General features: G+C 38.8%; 1 protein-coding gene across 2 annotated transcripts; it reads right to left on the bottom strand.

Annotated features, from left to right (window-relative positions):
- Positions 1 to 1,126: 1,126 nt before the first annotated feature.
- fkbpl (FKBP prolyl isomerase like) lies at positions 1,127 to 5,859 on the bottom strand. 2 transcript variants are annotated; one of them, XM_084721085.1, is made up of 4 exons: positions 5,640 to 5,859; positions 4,338 to 4,511; positions 3,960 to 4,240; positions 1,127 to 2,176 (listed from the first exon to the last, which is right to left on the bottom strand). In XM_084721085.1, exons 1-4 carry the CDS (start codon positions 5,683 to 5,685, stop codon positions 1,514 to 1,516), a joined length of 1,164 nt encoding a protein of 387 aa, XP_084577211.1. In that variant the 5' UTR covers positions 5,686 to 5,859; the 3' UTR covers positions 1,127 to 1,513. The 2 variants fall into 2 exon arrangements, with proteins under 2 accessions (XP_084577211.1, XP_084577212.1); XM_084721086.1 differs by having other exon boundaries at positions 3,960 to 4,237.
- Positions 5,860 to 21,229: the final 15,370 nt, after the last annotated feature.

The raw sequence follows: 21,229 nt of genomic DNA, 5'->3' as shown, positions 1-21,229 counted from the left end.
TTTTGAATGCGCACAGTACAAGCTGAGCGCCACTGTAAATAGACCATCGCCTGTATGGGTTAAACTGACAGAGCCCGCCACTCAGTGGCCGACTACAGGAACAGCAAGTAGTATTAAGCAGTATTTTGTTGGTCCTATTTCATGTATTTTAACCAGAATATTGCCATGATCCCACACACTCTTAAGGAATTACACTTCCTCTTTGCCTCCTTGATACATTTCTGTTATCATCCTTAAGATTTCAAAAACAATGCATTTCATAAAACAATTCCAACAACTTGCACGTCACAATGAATTACCTGCAAAAGCCTGCTCAAAATCATTTTTGTCTCTTAAAAGTAAATATATATAGCAATAAATACGTCAGTTCTGTAAAACATTTTTTATATTTTTCTGTATCTCAATTACATGGTCACATCAGGACACAGAAAAAAGTTTAAGAGATATGCATAGAGAAATTGCTTGACATATGACAACTGGTGGAACAATTTTGCGTGTATTGTCCAGGGCTGCAACTAATATTATTATGTATTACACATACTAATTTTCATTGTCTGTCATCTGCTGATTATTTATTCAATTAATCAATTAGTTGTTTGGTGTACAGAACGTCAGAAAATGGTTAAAAAATGTTTTTGTCTAAGCCCAAGATGATGTCCTCAAATGTCTTGCTTGGCCCACAACCAAAAGATATTCAGTTCACTGTCACAAAGGAGTAAAAAAAAAATCTGAAATATTCACACTCAATTAGCTGGAATCAAGGAATGTGACTTGTTTTCTTTAAAAAATCACTCAGACCAATTAATCAATTATCAAAATATTTGGCTATTAATTTAGTAGTTGACAACTAATCAATTAGGTGATGCAGCTCTTGTCATAACTTTTGCAATGAATTAATGCCTAGATGTTTTACAGAGAACTGTAAACACATATGTTCCATTCTGACCATATATTCTTTTATGTTGCCAAATAATCACCAGAAGATTGCAGCTAGGTACTGTAGCTCATAAATAAGAACAGAAAATGAGTTGAAAAAAGTTAAAGAATTTAATTTGCACAGTATCTGTGCAGCCTTGTTTACTTAGTGTCCATGGAAACGACAATAAGCACGAGAAGAGACGGTCTGTTTACTTTTCTGATAAGTACATCACTTTATAACTCATAAATGTTCATACAAGTTTAAGGCAGAGTCAGTAGGATTTGTCTGAGCATGACAAATGTCAAATACCAACATTTTGGGTTGGTTAAGTGTCCGAAGTACAGCAGAATGAAGAAAACTGTAATAGCTGCAAAACAAGTTTTTGACATGTGATGTTTGCTTTTAATTAACATTCAGTAATATCAAACACACAAGCAGCATGGAGTTGAGAGAAAAACATGAATTCACAGATTAATGACTTTACTTTTGAACTGAACTTTGAACTCTGGCTGCAGATGCGCTTCGATTTAATGTTGAAACATCATCAGAAACATACCATTGCACAAATGCTAATAAATTGATAATATTTAGTCTTCAGCTGAACATTTTGCTGAGTCTTAGTCCCAACTGTGTGTTTGTCTCTTTCTCTCTACTTGCTATGTTTTTGAGGGCCTTCAAAGCAGCGGATGACTCTGGCTGTATCTCCAGCAGTTTCTTAAACGCCTGCCTGGCCTCTTCCAGCTCATTCACCATCTGGCAGGCTTGGCCCAGCCGGTACCAGGCTTTAGCCCCACCAGGATCCAACTCCGTCGCTTTAGCCGCACTGGACCTAGCCTGCTCTGGTTGGTTCAGTTTGAGCTGGCACAAAGAAAGGTTTGAGTGGAGCTCTGCTTTGGTGGTTTTGAATTCATCTTCTGAAGGAAGCTGCTGTGTTTTATCACATTTTTCAGCGTTTACGTCTCTCTGCTCCTCTGCTTCCTGCTCCTGTCCTTTTTTCTTCACCTCTCTCATATGGCCATAGAGACTGATGAGAAGTTTAAGGGCCCGGCTGTAGCTGTCTGCTGCTCCCCACACATCCCCATTCCTGAATCTCACTCCACCTCTCTCTTTGTGTGACTTCACCCACTCCCACTTTTCTCCCGGAGACATCTCCCAGAATCCTGTGCCCGGTGTGAAAGATCTGAGTTCAACTATGGCACAAATAGGGAGATTTTCCTCAGAGGCATCTGGTCCATTTCCCACATGAGAAATCACAATCTAAGAAGAAAACACAATGATCAGGCTGGTTATTTACTTCCACATGCTTGAAAAAAATAAAGACTAAAAGAAAACATAATGTGTAACTCATAAGCCTGCAAATTAAATTCAACTATTTTGGCTTTTATGTCAGTTACCATGGTGTTTTGACACACTCCTACTATACTTCTTTTCGAAGCATCTGCTCCACATCACAACTTTCACAGATCTCTGTCAAATAACATCCTAACAAGCTTTAATCTGCTATAGAAACTAACCTATATCTGATGCTCTTGGGCAAAACTTTTATCAGTGTACTACCCTTGATATCAAAATAATATAGCATACCAAAAATGTTGATATTAAAGGTGATATACATATTTTCAAAGTATTCAAACTAGAGTGCAGCAATTACTGGATAAATCAACTAGCTGATTGAAAGTTAAAATGAGTTGCCAAATATTTTGATAAGCAATCAATAATTTCAGTCATTTTTCAAGCAAAAATGTCAAATATTTGCTGGTTCCAGCTTCATAAGTGACTGTTGGCTGAACAAAAGAACCAAACCAAAGATGTCTCTTTGGGCTTTGACATTTTATAGACTAAAAGATCAATTGATTATAGGGCTGCAACTAACGATTATTATTCCTTGCTGATTAATCTGATGATTGTTTTCTTGATTAATCAATTAGTTGCTTAGTCTTTAAAATGTCAGAAAATGGTTAAAATGTCAATCACAGTTCCCCAAAGCCCAAGATGACATTCTCAAATGTCTTGTTTTGTCCATAACCCAAAGATAATCAGGTTACTGGCATAAAGAAGTAAATAAACCAAGCTTTTTAAAGTCACATTTAAAAAGCTGGAATCAGAGAATTTTTAATTTGCTCTAATCAATTAGTCATGAATATAATCAGCAGATTAACTGCAAAAGAAGTCAAAGTACCTTTTGTGTCATATCTCATCAAAATATTTATGTTACAATTTTTGAATGATGCATCTGGCATGATCATGTCATAAAAGGCCTACTTAAGAACTTAATACACCACATACCCTTAGTGCTATTCAGAGAGACACCACTGATCCCAAGCTGTCAATATTATGTCAGGATATTGCAAATATCATATACTGTTGGGATGCACAATAATATTGGCTTGTCAACTGTATTATTTGTTAAAGGCTTAAAAATTAAATATCACTTTGAGCCCAAAAGGCCAATAAAACAGGCCAATAAGACGATGCTGTAATTTGGAGCCTGCAAAGGGAGAATGTCTATGGTGTGGAGTGGTGTGAAGTGTCCAAAACAGACACCAACGTTGCAATTTACAATGACTGCTCCATGCAAGGAAGAGCCTCATCCCATTCCTTCTACACTACAAATTTAACTGTCCACCTGAACCCAATTCTTATGTGGCTTTGTGAAGAACAAAGAGACACAGGCACCAGCAAAAAAAAAAAAAGTCAGCAGTAGTTTTCTTATTTTGCCCAGTGAATATGTACATTTTGAAAAGCTTTGTATTTTATGTCTGAATCTGTGAGCAGGCCATCAAGACAAGAGCAGACATAATGACACTACAGGAGAGACTTCATGTTCTCTGTGATTAGGGGTAAAAAAGATGTGCATATATCAGCAACTGTCCAAAATGGAATACTCTTATAAATATACTCTTAATATACTCTTAGAAAAACAAGAACCATAATGACTGAATTTGCATAGAATTTTATAAGAGGATAGCACAGTATTACTGTCACCAGAAGATCACATGCAATAACAGTGAATTATTTCCAGAACTGTCTAAATTCTTACCTCACACTTTTCTCCCGCTCTCATGCCCTCCACACATGCTTCTGTGATGTCACACTGACCCTCCCCAAGCCTCAGCGTTGTCCAGTCACCCAGAGGGACCTGCAGCACAGAGTCCTGACACCTCTGGAAGGCTGTGGCTTCTTCTTCTGTAACCTCAGCGACTGGCAGGTTCTCGTTTCCCTTTTCAGATCCTAAACTCTCTGCTTCATCCACATCAGCTCTGAGCCGCACTCGGACTCGACACAGTGAACCCAACTGTGGAAAGTAACTTGTTGAACCTGCTAGAAAAGGCAGAATTCAAACATTTCTATCTTAAATCTATGGACTGAAAATGGATCATGTATTATTGAGAAAGAGAGTAATAAAAATACATCATACATGCATCATCTCCAGAATTAAAAACAGTCTGTTGCCTCCTCTCTCCTGTTCGCTTTCGCTGGACTTTCCGGAGGCCTCTGGGACAAACTGACACCCATGAGGTGACATCAGCACCATCATAATCACTGCTGCCTGGGAGTGTTTCTAAGGAATGATCCATCCACTCATCCATCCCTGGGTTAAAAAAAGACATAAATAAGAGACAATCATAACTTCAGATAGTGATTTGAATGCACCTGAGTAGGAACCAATCCAGTACTCAGCATCTGTATTGATCCGATACTGGCCAAAACCACTGGATTGAATATCTGGGAAAAAAAATAAGTATAGTATGAAACGATCCATTGCCTTTACTATCACGTAAGTGCTTAACTAAACTTTGAGTGACAATGCAGTAAAGAGAGATGTGTCACAAGTTATACAGATGAGCAGCATGTGTCATGTGAATAGTAACTGTGAAGAGTAACTTTAAGGTCAAGGAAGAGAAAAGCAAAAGTTTCATTTGTTTCAGATGATGTTTTTAGAGTGACATCAGTGCTTTTTAGTAGTATTTTCCCAACCCATAAAGGAATTCTTCATCGCCGAGTTTATCAGAGACATTCAAAAGCAACACATCTAGAGATACAAGGTTTCCACTTAACAAGAAGGGTTTGAAAAAATGTAATCTGAAAAGTAACTGGTAACTAAAGCTGGAGTAAAAGGTATCACATCTGGCTCTGATATGTACTGGAGTACAAGTATAAAGTTGCATAAAATGGTAACATTCAAGCACACTATAAATTTGTACTTAAGGATTGTACTTGAGTAAATGTACTTAGTTACTTTCCACCAATGACTGATGCAGTAACTTCCTATGCATTTGTTTGTTTCTCCAAAGATTCGTTATTAAAGCTAGATTTTTTGACTTTAAGAATATTAACATACTCACAACCAATAATTAAACATAAAATGAGAGATTAGCTAAAGCTGTTGGCGTTTAGGGCCAAGTTGTAACCACGTAGCTACTGTTACATTACCAAGTTAACATGTGTGATGTGTGATAGTGATTATTTTACAAATATTTATCGACATGACAGAGGCAGTTATGTACAGTAAACAATGGGAAGGGGTTCTGTAGTTCAAACACGACTATAGCAAAAACAGATAATCACAACATGTAGTTGCTATACGTTTGCATTAGCGTAACGTTAGCGTGCCTGACTAGCTAGCTAGGTAGCTACGTTGGCAATCCGAAGCAACCGAAATTTTACATTATCTAACTGTAGTTAAATGCTATGGATAACTAAAAGACATTCATCTTACCTCGTGTATAAGCCTGACATGAAGCACAAGCTATTCCATCAGTCATACACGAATAAACCGTGTGACGGTCAGACTGTAAACAAACCGAAGGTGCGTATCATCTTCTTCTTCTTCCTCTTCCCCTTAGTTTAAAGCCAGGAGCGGGTACAATACCGCCCCCCACTGTACCGGAGTGTTATTTCATGCTGTATATACTTATTTTTTCGTATATTTCCTGCCAACTTTTACCCATTAGTAATAAATAAAAAAAACAAACAAAAAGATTACTTACCTATTTCATCTAATTTCTATCGCTTACATATTATTACCCCCTTCAATTTGATCTCGTTCATCTTTATGGATCCGTGCACGAGCTCCTCTTGTCTTCCAGCAGGGGGAGACAAAGACAAACATGAGTGTCAACCAGCAGCAAAAGAGCAAAAAGCTACCTTCATGTGATGTAACAGCCAAAAAATACACACAGACTTTGTTATTAGTCTAAAGTCCTTAAGTTGATTTCTGCCCCAAATAATTTTCTCTGTGCACAATTATTATACTATTTTATGTTAATATGGCATACTGTTTTGTAACATATTGTAATTAGGGCTGAACGATTTTGAAAAAATATCTAATTGCAATTATTTTGACTAATATTGCAATTGCAATATGAGTTGCGTTATTAATAAGTAAGTAAGTTTTACATCATTATTCTTATTTCATTGAAAAACATGTTAAAATGACTACAGTGTTTTGTTTTGTTTTGTTTTTTTTTTTTGTTATATTTTGTTGTTTTTTTTCCCCTTCAGGAATCTGTATCAAATTAAGTTTTCTTAACTCTGAAGAATCTGACGTGTAGGACATCTCTGCCTCATGACATAAATTAATTTAAAACTTTTTTGACACACATTTTGTCTTTAATAAATATTGCACCTCCTGTGGTTTGAAAATTGCAGAAAGCCATATTGTGGTTTCAATAAAAGTTTTGGTTAATTGTGCAGCCATAATTGTACTACTACTACTACTACAGTATAATCACAGCGTGTAGCATTCTGGTATTATGTTGCTATAGTAGATAATGATATCTTATTACATATACACATACTTTTACATATACTATATTCATATTTTGCTGCTAACCACACCACTACATGAAGACAGAGTAGAAACACGGATGGATCATTCTGTTGATCATATACAGGGGCCCTTTGGATACTTCAGGTATACTGTGCTTATCCTTATTGTGAAGGGCTCATTGCATGGGGGAAACACAGTCTCAATAGAAAAATTCAAAATGCAAAACTCCTTCAAAAATAGCTCACAGCTGTAGGATTTGTACAAAAGTAAGATGCCTTTATTTTACATGGCCAAATGTATTGTGGGTCATTTTTAATATGTTTTGAAATGGAAAAATGCAATTTTGCACAAATCCATCAGGTTGCCTTGGACTGTTTTTGACACTTGTACTGGTATAGTGCAGACTTGTCAAATTAAGTGTTCTGCAAAATATACAGTATTTAATAACACAGGATTTCAAAAATGAGTTTGTTCCTTGCTACATCTTTACTAGAGAACAAATAGACACACAAACACACATGCGCAGTTTACATCTCTGTGTGTATTGACCTTTGACTTTTACCACTCATGTTTAAGGCCTGTGTGTTAATCTGTCCTGTCAGTGAGTTAGAGCTCTATCTTCTGAACACCAGGAACCATTAGGTCTATCAGAGGAATAACACACTGGGCAGTGAACATATGAGTGTGTTTGTGAGTGAGACAGAGAGAGAGAGAAACAGAGACAGAAAGGAAGAAGGTCATCTGAGATGTAATCTGTCCATTTATATGGGGCCCGTTTGACCCTTGATGAGCATGAGACGAGCTAATAAACACTCAGATTGCATCACTGGATAAGGAGAACCATGCATGTTTTAGTGTTAGGCATATAGAGATGAATCTCATGGAAGGTGTCTAAGAGTTCATGAAAAGGTTCATAAAGTTATAGAGCTGCAACGATTACTCAATTAATCAACTATTTTGATATTTGATTGTTTCAGTTATTTTTTAAACAAAAATTGCTGGTTCTAGCTTCTTACATGTGACTGTTTGCTGCTTCTCTGTGTCATTCATGACAGTAAATGAAGAGTCTGGGTTTTGGACAGTTGGTTGGACAAAAGACACAATCTGAAGGAGTTGATTCTCTGAGAAATTGTGATGAGCATTTCTCACTTTTTTTTTTTGACATTTTGTAGACCAAGGATTCACTGTAAAAAAAAAAAAAAATCAGCAGAATAATCAATAATGAAAATAATCATTAATTACAGCCTGAATAAGGCTGATAAGTTACAAGACCTTACAGTACAGAAATGTCATATAAAGAATGTCTCTGTGATGCTCACAAAAAGTGGATTTTTCAAAATTCACATTCATATAACGTCTGTGAAACAATTATTCATATAGATATAATTCCTTGTTGTCTCGGAAAGAAAATCTAATTGGTGACCACCACATCAGTATTGCTCAGGTTGTCCAGGTTGTATTTCAGTAGGTGGCAGTATTTACCTGTGAGCTAAAATTGCTGTAATTGCTCATAAAGCAAACTGTTGCTGTAAAGGAATTAATCCACTCACGACTGTTCACACATTTTTTCCATGTAAGTGGGGATACATAGACTATTTAAAAAAAAGAAAGAAAAAGATTAATAATGTTCCCTCAGAGTAAAATTGTGTTTCATGGCCACAGCTTGCTAATTGATATGAGAAAGAAGCAGTAAATTGCCTGTTTCATGTGGCCGAAGGTGTCATCTGTGTGTAGGATGTTTCAGCATAATTCTTTATTTTGCTCTTGGGTCCATTTACATCTCTATTATATAGTTTGTCCACCAGATAGCAATGCTAAGTTGATTTTTACACTGTAAAATGTCTCACTCTTTAGGAATCTTGGTTACAAAGAATAAAACAATTGAAAAAATCTGGTGGCCTGGTAGCTCAGTTGATAGAGCATTCACCACATGTACAGAGGCTGTGGTCCAATCATAATGTCCCCCCTGAAGCATTAAGCCTGAACCCTTATGGACTTGAGGTGACCTGCAGTGGGGCTGTGAGGGGTCAGAATGGTATGAATAGGAATGGGACAGCACTTTGTGACATATCAAAGTGACACATATAACACAAATACATATGAAGAATATAAAGTGAAAATATTACACAGCAATTAGATTACAATGAAAAAGAGTTGTTGCAGAGATGACGTATGAATAGTGTGCATAAGGGCTCAAAAAGTACGCAAGAGAGCCTTCATGGACTTTTTTTTTGACAGTAGGAGATCCCTAAGCCCTCACAGACTTCTTGGGAACACATCTCAAAGTCTGTGAGCCTGTCAGGGTGGACATTGGGATTGGGCCTCCGAGTCCTTTGCTGCAGCCGTGGGTTCGATTTCCACCTGTGGCTCTTTGGTGCATGTCATCCCCCCACTCTCTCTCCCTCATCCTGTCATCACTTCGGCTGTCCTGTAAATTAAAGGCATGAAAGCCCCCCAAAAGGAAAAGAAATCTAAGGGATCTATATCAAGACAGTTTGTTACATATTTGTTTAAAAATGTACTTTCAGGTTTATTAAAGGCTCAGCATTGGAATTAAAAGTAGTACTAGTCCAGAGAGAAAAAAGAAGAAAAGATTGTGATAGGAAAACATAAATCAGATTATGTGTTGCAATGAAACATCTTAATCCAGTATGGGGTCCACTGTACACAGTCACCATCACCAAAATTGTCACCGAGGTCACCTTATGGTGAAGACAGGCTCTTTACAGAGACTCCACTGAGAACAACTACATAAAGAAGAAGAAAGCTGCAGCTACAAACAGCATGAAATGTGGAGATATATGACATGTAGTTCTCCATAAAGAGAGTCACTCCCATTAATAAACAGGTGCACAGAGATGGTGAAAACAGGACCCACAAACTAGACTTCTATGGGCACCATATAAGGGGTTACATAGAAACAGTAATTGTGTGAAAAAAGGCACATGTCATTTCTTTAAGAGCTGAGACATAATGAAAAAAGCTGCTACCTCTATAGTCGTCTCACTGCCAGTCTGTATGCATATATTTATGCAACAGGCCAAACTCCTCAATAGGGGTCTCTCTCCTCCCAGCAAAATGTGGCTACACACATAACATCAGCAGGGACAGTACATAGAGAGTGCAATGTAGTCACTATCACTGGATGGGTGATGTAAATCAATTTCAGTTATTTTGCAACACGAGGTTTTTGAAATATACATACACTCTAGCACCTTTGCAGCACAATGCTCTCAAACATACCGCGCACATATGCGCTCAGACAGAGCCAAGTATATCATGAACAAAAAGAAAAGGAAAAATATGTTTTATCTGGCGTGAATAAATGAGAATATAAAGTGAGTCCTCAACTTATGATGAAACATTTTTGAACAGCTGACATTTTAACATCTGGAGATTTGGAAATATATGTGAGGGATAGATATAAAGTAAATAAAATGAAATATATGACTTTTGACTTTTAAGTTGTTTGCTGATGGAAATAGATCTGAGTCAGCATAATCCAAACCAGTCTAAAAGTCATCCAGTAAATATTATTTTAGTGAATGTTATAATGTGAAAATCATCTAATCCCCTGTGGTTTCTTGTTCTTTTTAAAATAAGAGCAAGAAAAAGAACATTTGTAACACGCTTTAAAGCAATGCAACTGACTGCAACAACACCACAGGCTCCTGCCAGTAGAATTATTACTAGAGTTTACAGTCAATACACATTTGATTAAGCCAGTATACTTTACAGGTCTTTAGTTTTGGATTGCATTACATAAATATATAGTTTAAGTATAATAGTTTTGGTCAATAAGTATTTTTGTATTAGAACTTGCTATGTTTTCAACATACAGGAGGTTAGTTTAGGCTAGTTTTTGTGTCTTTTTTCCTTCTGTTAGAGAATATATTGCCCTTTTTCATTTCCAGCTACTACTGAGTGTCTAACTGTAGTGTTACAAAAAAGATCCTAATCTGTGTATTAAGGGTTACTCTGAGCACTCTGAATTAGTGCTCTAAATGTCAGTTCACTGAACAGTCAGCCACTAAAAGATACACTTTAGGCAAATAAACCGTTTTAGTATCAATCGCAATTACATTTCACTGAGATTGTACTGTATATGATTACATGTGACAAATAAACTCAGTTAATTGACTGCTACATGTGTTTAATAAAGTAACAGTTAAATGTAAGGTATAAAAAATATTCAAAAGGTAATTTAAACATAGTTGCTTAAATCCTCTCTTTTGAACTGTCTATATTTTTTAAAAGGTGGGTCCATTATTTTTGTTTTATTGAGGTTTTTATATCATGCTGTAGCTTCCCAGTAGTGTTCCTGATGTATTCAAATCCAAACAATCAAATTTTGGTCTAAAAAGGTTTCCCCATAAGACCTGGCGTGGGTTTCTGCATGATGACTTGCTACACATATATAAAGGGAGGAGAGTGGAGGGCATCTGTGCTCTAACCTATATCATTACTTTTTGTTAATGGCAGAGTGGGAGTTTCCATTTTGAAAAGGTTGATATTTTAACAAAAAAAAAGCTAAAATCTTTACTTTTCAAATACCTTTGACTGCCATTATTCATTTAAAAGAACAAAGGAAAGCAAAGAGTGTGTCTGAGTGCATCTCACAATTATCATTCTTCTTCAAGTCTACACACCATCCCATCATTTCTTTCTCCAACTCTTCATCCCTCTTTCTCACACACAAACCAGAACCATCGCTTCTTCAAACCTTCTCCATGTGTTACCAATATTATCTCTTTCTCCTCTGCTTCTCCTGTCGACCATCTCCCTTCAACCCCCTCACCTTCCTCTTGGCTCCCTCTGACTTCCCAGCTGGCCTCTTGTGAAACATCCCACTGGGTAAGTTCAGAAGCATGTATCCCAGGGCTCGTGGACCGCTCCATGTTCGCCAGAAGGGCGTTGCAACCTGCCAGTAGTTGGGTCCAGAGAACAGCTGCAACCTCAGTAGCCAGGGCTTTGCACTGCTCAGAGGGTTGGTACGACCTCTGCTACCCTCTCTGAGGGGTTCAACATGCGTCATTCAGGGAAAAGGCGGAGTAAGACAGGTGAACAAAGTCGATAAATGTGCCAGAAGAAGAGATAAAAGATCAGAACAAAGGAAATAATGGGCCTCATGCATGAATGTTCTGTATTTTTCTCTTGTATTTGTTCTTGCACAAAGCAAAAAGAAGAAAATAAGAAAATCCTATGTGGGATTCATGAAACATGCACTGAAAGCCAAGTCTGTTCTCACCCACCTGAGTATGTTGTTGAATTGAGTAGTAAATCCATATAAGGGCAGTGTGCAAGCCACAAACTAACAAGCCACTGACATTTGACATGCAACCTTAAACTCAGAAAAAACAAGAAAAGACAGAAAAATGAAAGGAAATGACACCGATGGGCAGGTCAAGTCAGGTGCAGTAGGTTCCCTGCATGACTCTGTGCATCACATATTATAAGGACGTTTATTGAATGGATTTTTTTTCTGGTGAGAAGTGGGAACAGATTTGGAGGCAGTGCCTTGATGCACACATGGATACAGTCAATTTATTTGTATAATCCAGCGATACTGTAATATGTCAGACCTATCATCACTCTCTCTCTTGAAAGTCAGGAAACCAATGAATATTAGAAGAGGTGTAGATGAGGTGGATCAGATAGTTTTGTCTCTGATCGAAGCTGAAGCTCCAGAACTGGTTTTGAAGAATCTGTTGCATTTAAAATTATTCAGTTAATTCATAGTCTGAAAATATGTGTCTTCTGTGTTTTCAAAGGCTTTTCCTTCATTATTAATATTTCACAGCACAGCGAGTGCAGAGTGTTGGCCTTTGTATGCACCGGCTTATGAAATACTGAAATACTTGCTTCTCTGACAACAACACTCCAGCCGTGTTGTCCCCCTTTGAAATCCCTACTCCAGGCCAGAATAACTTTTCATATGCCCGTTTCACATTAATTAGACTTAAAATTAATACAGAATGTTTGCTGAATAAGCAAGGTTCTGTCTCTGCGCCATAAGAAATCAATAATTGTCTTGTAGAAGATGTAGATTTTTAGAGTGGTTAAAGTGAGCAATATGTCAATGGAGTCCAGCAGGCAGAAGGCAGAATCAGTTAACTCCAGGTTAGGATTGGGCAATATCTATTTTTTCAGACCGTGATGCCTTCCTGACATTTCACCGGGGTATACTGTATATGATAGTATATCCTTTCCACCATTGATTGTATATTAAATAGGATTTCAGCCTATTTAATATACAGTCTAACTGTATGGACGCACAATTTAGAATTAAATCTGTGTGCACAAACAATTCATGCATAAGGCCCAGTGGTAGATGGATGCAAAAATGACCATTCCCACCAATATCATGACTCATATCGCATGTCAGTGAGATTTTTTTTTTGCATACCATTCAGCCTAGATGGATAGATGGAAAGATGGATAGATAGACAGATAAACAGACAAACAGATGTGGATATGGCTGGAGACATTTTCCACAAGGATAAAGATGAACCGACCACCAGTGGGATCACTCAGTGGAACTAAGCAAAAATGTCAATCCCACCACAGAGACTATCACCACTGGCTGAGAGACAGAGGGTGACAGACTGATGTCATTTCCTTTTAATCTATGATGTGGTAGCCATCTTCTTAGACAGCAGACAAACGTTTCCCCCCACCAAAAACTCTAAACACTGAGCTTGTCTAACATTCTGCCTGTGTTTGTGTTTGTTTTTTCCTCATGAAAGCCGTAGCCAGCTCGCCTGTAATCCCTCCATCACACATTCCCTAACACTCTGAGACAGTAACACACACACATATATAAACTCACACAACCTCCACGACCCTGGCCAGCCAGAGGCTAACTCGTAAACAGATCGGGCCACACGACAGGGTGTTTATCCCTCACAGTGAGAGCGACCGCTGCACATGATGTTGCCCGAGCGTGTATGTGTGAGTGTGTTGAGCACTTAAACTGCAGCTAGTTTTACTCCCTCTGGGCTGTTTGTTGTTTACAGTGAGAGACACTGACAACAGGCTCAGACTTCGCTGTATAAACTCAGTGTGATGGTAGAAGCTTTATTCTAAGTGGTTCCCACACTCAGCATTAGTAGATCAGACAAACATCAGGATCATTGTACCTCATTAAGACTCCAACACCAGACTGTGTTCAAAAATTAAATGTCAGATTTGCCTTTGCCTTTTTTGCTGGAACTCAAACCAAACCCTCAAACAACAGCTTTACAATCACCCTCCCCAGTGTTACTAAGGTGGTCAGAGGCCAAACTACAACATCACAGATGGTTTCTGCCATTTTAGGTCATTTCTGTCATTTGCAGTGATACTCAAGTGTTCATTTTTCTGATCAGTTTGGTTTTAATTAGTTATTTGATTATATAAAAATGCATTTTCATGCCATGATTGACAGCTGAGCTCTGCTCGCGATCAGCTGGCTGTATGCACGAGAACCTTAAGGCACGGTTCCAACACTGGTCAGGACTGCGCAGACTCTGGCTTCAAATGACGTCACCAGTCCAAGATGGCAATGGTTTGAAAGCATAAATAAGAAAACCATATCACTTTTTAGATATGAGGAGCTCAAATCCGCTGGTCAGTCAGGTGAACAATTACGTTGTCCTTGCTGATCAATGATCAGTATCATTACATAGAAAAAAATGTAAGAAATGTGGGTCCTTTCAGTCTGCCTTATTCAAAGTGGATGACCCTGACATATACAACTACCTTCTTTATGTAATGTATTTCGGACATCTGTCAATTTTTGCAGTTTTAAAATACTTAATTTTGCTAATTTAGCAGTCTATTGAATCAAACTCCATTCTAAAATCAGGTGTTTTATGGGGGGCATATTTTTCACAGCATATTTTCATATTTTTCTGCCATCACTAAGACTTTTTTAAATTCATTTCCATCTACAGGCACAATTGGCACACGTGTCATTTACTCAGTAACATAATTAACTAACATGTGATCAAGGGTTTGACACAGACACACATACTGACTGGCCACTTTTACAGTGTTTGTTTTTCACCCAAAGGGGTGTGTGGTCATTCTCAAGACAGGGTTGCTATGAATGGCTGCTCTCATCCACAGACATGTGAATTATTCCACCATTTTTCCTTTTGCATTATCAGGTTTTTGGGGCAAATGCTGTACTGTACCAATGAGCTGCCAGCCCAGAAAAGTTTCATTTATTGAGGTTTCCAGGTCAAGTGGGGATCAAGGCTGATCCCGAGGCTGATTAGAGCCACAAAGGTCAAGAGAAAAAGATCTAAGGAGGCTGAAAGGTATCACTCTACAATACATGTTGCGTGTTGTATCTATCACTGTCATATGGGTATTGCATTATGACCGATCAATAAAAAACACAAAGCCTGTCTTAGTGATCTGCCTTGTAATTCAGACTGATTGCCAGCAGAGTTGCTCAAGCAGTGAAGTATGACTTTTCTCTTCCATTAGCAGCGATGGAGCAGAGTCTGCCAGGTCAGGGCTATTCATCTACATTATAATGTCATGATGAGATTACTTCAACTGCAAGGGAAAACACAGGCTCCCAGTTCAACTCCCAGGGTAACAAGACATCATAGGATTGCATCCTTATGTGGCAGATGCAGTGTTACATGCACATGTGAGTGATGCTCCCCTGAAACTGTTAAGTCCAATGTTAAACTGTGCAATGTGCATAGAGCGCTATTAAAAACTACATGATTGATGCACTTTTTCTAGGACAGAGAGGGAACATTAACGATGTTTCAACACTTTCCACTGCTCAAGCTACCATGGGCAATACATCTAACCTCCTTTATGGCTTTCTGGGTGAACACAAGAGCACCTTCAGAAACAAGCTAATACCACCAAGATGCAACTTCTGCGTCATTAACAAGGATTATTATCATGCACAATTACCTGAAACTCAATCCACTGTTAATTGCTATTCCCACTACTACCTGCAGTATGATGCATATTTTAATAAAGTCCATATTGTTTAATTTAGTCATTTGTTTTCTTTTCCATTCAAACTGCATATTTAGTAATATTGGGACAAATAGTACATAGGTGAACCTTTCTGTACAGTTTTTTCATTGCTTGTGATTTACAACAAAGTAACCAGTGTCATGTACTTCCAGCCATGCAATATTCATGTTTAGTTTAGTTTCAGTGAGTTTCTAGAGTTCAGTTCAGTACACCTTTATTGTTTAACACTGTTTTAGTTTAGTTTTTATTTATTCAGTATTAGTTTTAGTTTTTTTTATTATAATATGGGGGTATTCGTCAGGGGCAAGATTGAAGAAGTTTGGAATAGGTATTAAAACTCAAACACAACACTTGGTGAAGGCAGCTGACTCATAGTCACGTAGAAATCCCGGTCTCAATAAACACATGCGACTAAGGACATTTCCTATACATTTTTTGTTTTCTTTTATCTAGACTTGTACGTACACAATATAATTTCAGCTAGTTTTTGTTTAGTTTTTATAACTATTTCAGTAAACTAAAATGTTTTTAATTTCAACGCAAAGTTTTTGTTTTTAGTTTAGTTTTAGTTAACTATAATGACCTTGGCATCAAGTCAAATATGTTCAGTATTAAATTCATATCAAGATGTCTCTCACCTTACATTAAAAGAGAATAGTTTAACTCAACCTCCTTTATCTGCTGTGTGGCCACTTGAAATGATTAAATCTGCTCCCTTCCACAGACCCACAAACACACAAAGTGTGCCACTATTTTGCCATTACTGAACACATTTAAAACATAGCATGCTAATATGTGTGTACCCACCAGCAATATGGGGAATCTGGCATTAAGTAAGGGTAAATTTGTTTTATCTGGAGCATAAACAGAGTTAACTCCATTATGTTGTTTCTCTGGGGGCCAGTTATACAGTCGGACCTGCGCAGCCTGAGTAGGAACCCACTGAGGGGAGGAGATGGCTATCAGGAGCCACAGGGCAGATGGGGGGACCGTTTTTATCGATGCACACGCTGTAATGGGGTCTTCCTGTGAGGGGGCCGGAGGAGTTTCTTCTGACAGAGCTTTCATGTGTTCTCTTGCTGTGATGTGTGTGTGTTGTGTGATCAGGGAAAGTCACTGTGGGCCATTAGGCCTCCGCACGCATGCACACATCTGGATATGCTTCTCCTCAAACAGTCATACCTACATACACTCTGGGAGGCCATGTGACCTTTTAATACCATCTAAGCACTTTAGATAAAGTCAGTTAGACCTTTCAGCTGGTGTATACCACCACAAGTGAGTGACTGCAAAATGTGCACACACACACATACACACACACACACCTGCCACTGCTCATGCCACGTCAAACTGCTTGCATGCTATTATGTCCAAGATTTCCTGCAGATGATAGATTTATGTGCTCACTCATGTCAGATATCTGCAGAGGATTAACCAAGAACATTAAAAGGAGAGTTTGGATAATTTTATGTGAGGTTATATGAGGTACCTATCTATAATCAGTGTATTACTTACAGTAGATGGGGTCGACACTCCCCCAGTTGGGAGAAGCAGAGAGGGGCACCAGCATGGAAGCTAAGCAATGTGCTGTTGTAGATAGGGTCAGCAACTTAGTCACTTAAAAAAGATCCACCTAAGAAATTATAAAAGTTTAAGTGTACACTATGTGTAGAATATTTTTACTGCTTTACCTCAATATCAAACATCTTATTCTGACAGGAAACCACCATTATACAAGCCAAATATCCCATTCTCCAAACCAACCAAACTCCATGGGTGAAATTAGTAATTTTACCTGGCAGAACGAGAGAGCTGCTGGTCTACCACTGCTTTGATCGGTTCATTTTTTGTTATTTTTGGAGTCATGAATCCGAACTATCCCTTCGAAACACCAAAGTCACACAATAACACAAACAAACTAATGGATCAAGAGCTGTAGACCATCTACGCCTTTGTTCTATGAGATTAAATTACTGATTTACCCATGGAGTTTGGTTGAATCTGAATAATCCATTTAAACAAGTAATCTCTTTACATCTCATCTACTGTCAGAGTAAACAATAGAGCAGTACCTATCTCACGTTCGACTGGGTTTGATGTTAAACTTTGGTTGACATATCCATAAAGATTTTACAGCGGTGTTTAGGAGAGACCTTGTCTGCTAGGCCTGGATGCTTAACTCAGTGATGTATCAGCTGCTCAGAGTTAACTCTGCACAGGTGAGGCAGACTGACTCGCATCTCATCTTTAAAAGTAAGTTACCTCATGAAGAGTTCAGAGAGAGCAGGAGAGGCATAGATGGGGAAAAAGAGTGAGAGATCAGCTACAGTAAGTTGGCCAGTGAAAAGAAACAAACGTCAGGATTCAAAAATCACCTGGACGGCTGTGATTTACACAGGAGTTAGGTTTGGATCAGGGTCTGAGGTCTGCGGAGGAGGCGAGGGGCTCTAATTCAGACCAGTCTTCAGGCAAAGTAGCAGTTAGCAGCTCCGCGGTCTGTTAGCTGTCATGTGTGTCTGTCAGTTACACTTGGTGGTTTCACGCAGTGTTCTCAACAAGCTGTCTGTGGGGGGACAAACCGCATCAATTAGACAAGTGCTGTATTTGGGTGGTGGTAGGTCACCCAGTGGCCAGTGGCTCCAGGAAATAACATACCAGCACTGGAGTGACTGGAGGAATACTGGCTCTTATTACATCGTACAATATGGATATTGCCCACCGCAATAGGATGAGAGACACACGATTGCCTCCCATTGGCTGTCGCTATTATATAGGGGAGGCCACACCTGTGCTGTCTGTTTGAAGCTCTGACAAAGAGCTACAGTAGTCAAAACATTTTGGCTTTGATGATTTAGGTGCTACAATAGATGCTTTTTTAACATTTCTTTCCTCATTGCTATTATTTTTCTTATATTCTGGAGTGCCTGGATTGCCTTCCTGTATATGCTGATTTTTTTTTTATCTAGGGTTGGGTCCACAGTGAGCAACCACTCATCTCTTTTCCTAGGATGAGGGAGGTATTGAGCAATTTTTTGTTGACCACCATGTAGCTTTTGTTTACAAATGAAATTATCTTTGGTATTGTTTTTTCCAACTGGAGCTCAATAACGTAATGTTGATTCTTCATGGATATCTCTTGCAACTTGATTGGATGATGTCAGACTGGTTCAAACAAAGTGGATCTGGGGAATTAAGTGTCAACTTGCTGGGAATTGTTGGCGTTATTGTTACTTTATTCAGAAAATGAAGGGAAATTAATTGATTCGTGGCCCACTTTTGAAATAACATACTTGCAAAGCTTTGGGCTTGGGGGTAGGTATCAAGTATTTTCAAGTCAAAAGGCTCAAGTCCAAGTGAAGTTGATGGCATCCAGTGCAAGTGCAAGTTGCTCATTTTTGATTTCGTCAAGCCGAGTCTCAAGTCATCAAATTTGTGACTTGAACTCCAAGTCATGTGACTCAAGTCCAAACCTCTGTGTCCTTGTACCTCCTCTTCTGACCTTTAGATGTCTGTTGGCCGGCTTGTGGTTGGGAGTAGATTTTCTGTTTAGGAAAGTGTGAGTCCAGCATTCTTACTCTCACTTCATGGCCAGTCCATCTGAATTGGTGGTCAATGATAGTGGCAATGTAGCCAATGTTTGCTCCCTCTCTGCGTTTGTCTTCCCAGCTGATGCTCAGGAGACATCTCTCATCTCAGGTGGTAGTATTCCAGGACTGTGATGTGTTTTTTTGTATGGTCCAGGTCTCTGTTCCACACAGAGACAGATCAACTGCCTTTTCAACAAGCAGTTTAGTTCTCACTTGTATGATTTGGTTCCTACTCTTCTCATGTGTTTTGCAAAGGCCTCACTGGCACAGCTGATACAATGATGTATTTCTTAGTGAATGTCAGCTCTAGAGGAAAGGAAGCTGCCAAACTAGGGATCCAGGTTTTAGAGATTGGTGTTGTCAGTTTGTATTAGTGGTGGGGAAGCTGTGCTGTGAGGTGGTGGCTAATGGAGAGTTTGTGTCTTTTTGATGTTCAGAGCCAGTCTGAGGAGCCTGTATGCTGGAGCAAATGCATCAAGGAGGCTGCAGGTCGTATTCTGAATGGGCGAAATGTGTTACCAAACCCTCAAGCATCTTAAACAATTTTCTTAGGGGCCTACCAGACAGAGATGCATCGCCACAAGCGAGGCCACTTCAAAAACATCTTGACAAAGTGTGTTCAGCAAAACAGCTTGTAGGTCAGTGGAGTGGGGCTGTACTCTATGTAACCTGGCAAACAAATAAAATTAATGGGGAAAAAGCAGATTCAAGCTTATGCCGTTGCTGTGTTACTGGATGAAGAGGGCAAAATAAGCCTATAAAAAGCAGAGGTTTTGAATTCACAAAATACTGAAAAAATGGAAACAGTGTGGTGAATGTCATAATCTCCTCTGAGCTGTGCCTGGATGATGAGCATTTCCACTCCAACTTAATAACTATTCACCCATCCCCAACCCCCATTCACATGCACTCATAGAAAGTAAATGTGGCAGACAGGAGAAGAAGCTGTCTCCTGTTATAAAATTTGGCTACATAAACCACAAAGAGTTTATCTGTGAAACAGCATCCAAAAGAAACCCACAGCAGTATGTAAATTTTGCAATGCAATGCTTACTGAGACAGCTGGGACTACTTTCTTTTATTTCTTCTCAGCTGCAGTCTCTTGTCTGCATTTGCTATTGTCCATCACTTCCATCAAGTCTACAAGTATCAAAACGGAAAGGTTATGGTAAAGTAGAAAATGTTGCATATGCCAAAAAAAACAAGATGATAGACTCAAAAAATGCAGAAAGGGGAAAGCAGAATTAGTTCAAAAGGGCAACCACAAACTGACACAGAAACAGGGAAACACCAAGACTAAACACACAAGAAACTAAGCGGACACAGGTAAAACAAAGGGTAATCAGAAACGGTGGGAAAAGGACAGGACAGGACAGGACAGGACAGGAAGTAAAGTCATACAAAATAAAACAGGAAATGACCAACAAAAAACATAAACCATGTCAGTAACACCCATCTTTAGCTTTATTTGACTGGTTGACTCCAAGCCAACGCACTGTGCCATAGGAAAAACAATGTTTTTGCTGTTTGATGTGTTTCTAGTGATAAATCTTAGCATGGTTGCCCCTTTGGTATGACTTTCACTGAAGATTTTTGTGCCTTATGGTGCTTTCTCAGAATAAACATTCTGAAGGAAATCATCCAGTATTAAAAATGCCATTTTAGTTTCATTATATATAGTTGTCTGTACCCTGGAGAAAGATACAGGGCAGTATGAGGAGAGGGCAAGGCAGAAAAGGGCAGCCCACCCATTGCAGTCCAACATGCGGAGGGCAGATGTACAGGCGTACACGCAGGGCTCCTTTCAGAGTACAAAAGGTTGATCTAAATAAGACCCAGCTGATGTTACTGGGTTCTCCTCAGAGCCAGCCCTCTCGTTCTCTGGTCCTCCATCTCTCACTCATCTTTGTAGGCCTCTTTTACTAATCCTCTCGCACTGTTTGACCTATGACTTCGTGC

Source organism: Lutjanus erythropterus, chromosome 6 (assembly GCF_056507025.1).
Source record: "Lutjanus erythropterus isolate fLutEry1 chromosome 6, fLutEry1.hap2, whole genome shotgun sequence".
In the NCBI taxonomy this organism is placed as follows: domain Eukaryota; kingdom Metazoa; phylum Chordata; class Actinopteri; order Lutjaniformes; family Lutjanidae; genus Lutjanus; species Lutjanus erythropterus.
The sequence above is the reverse complement of the archived record's forward strand: the minus strand, read 5'-3'. Positions and strand labels throughout refer to the sequence as shown.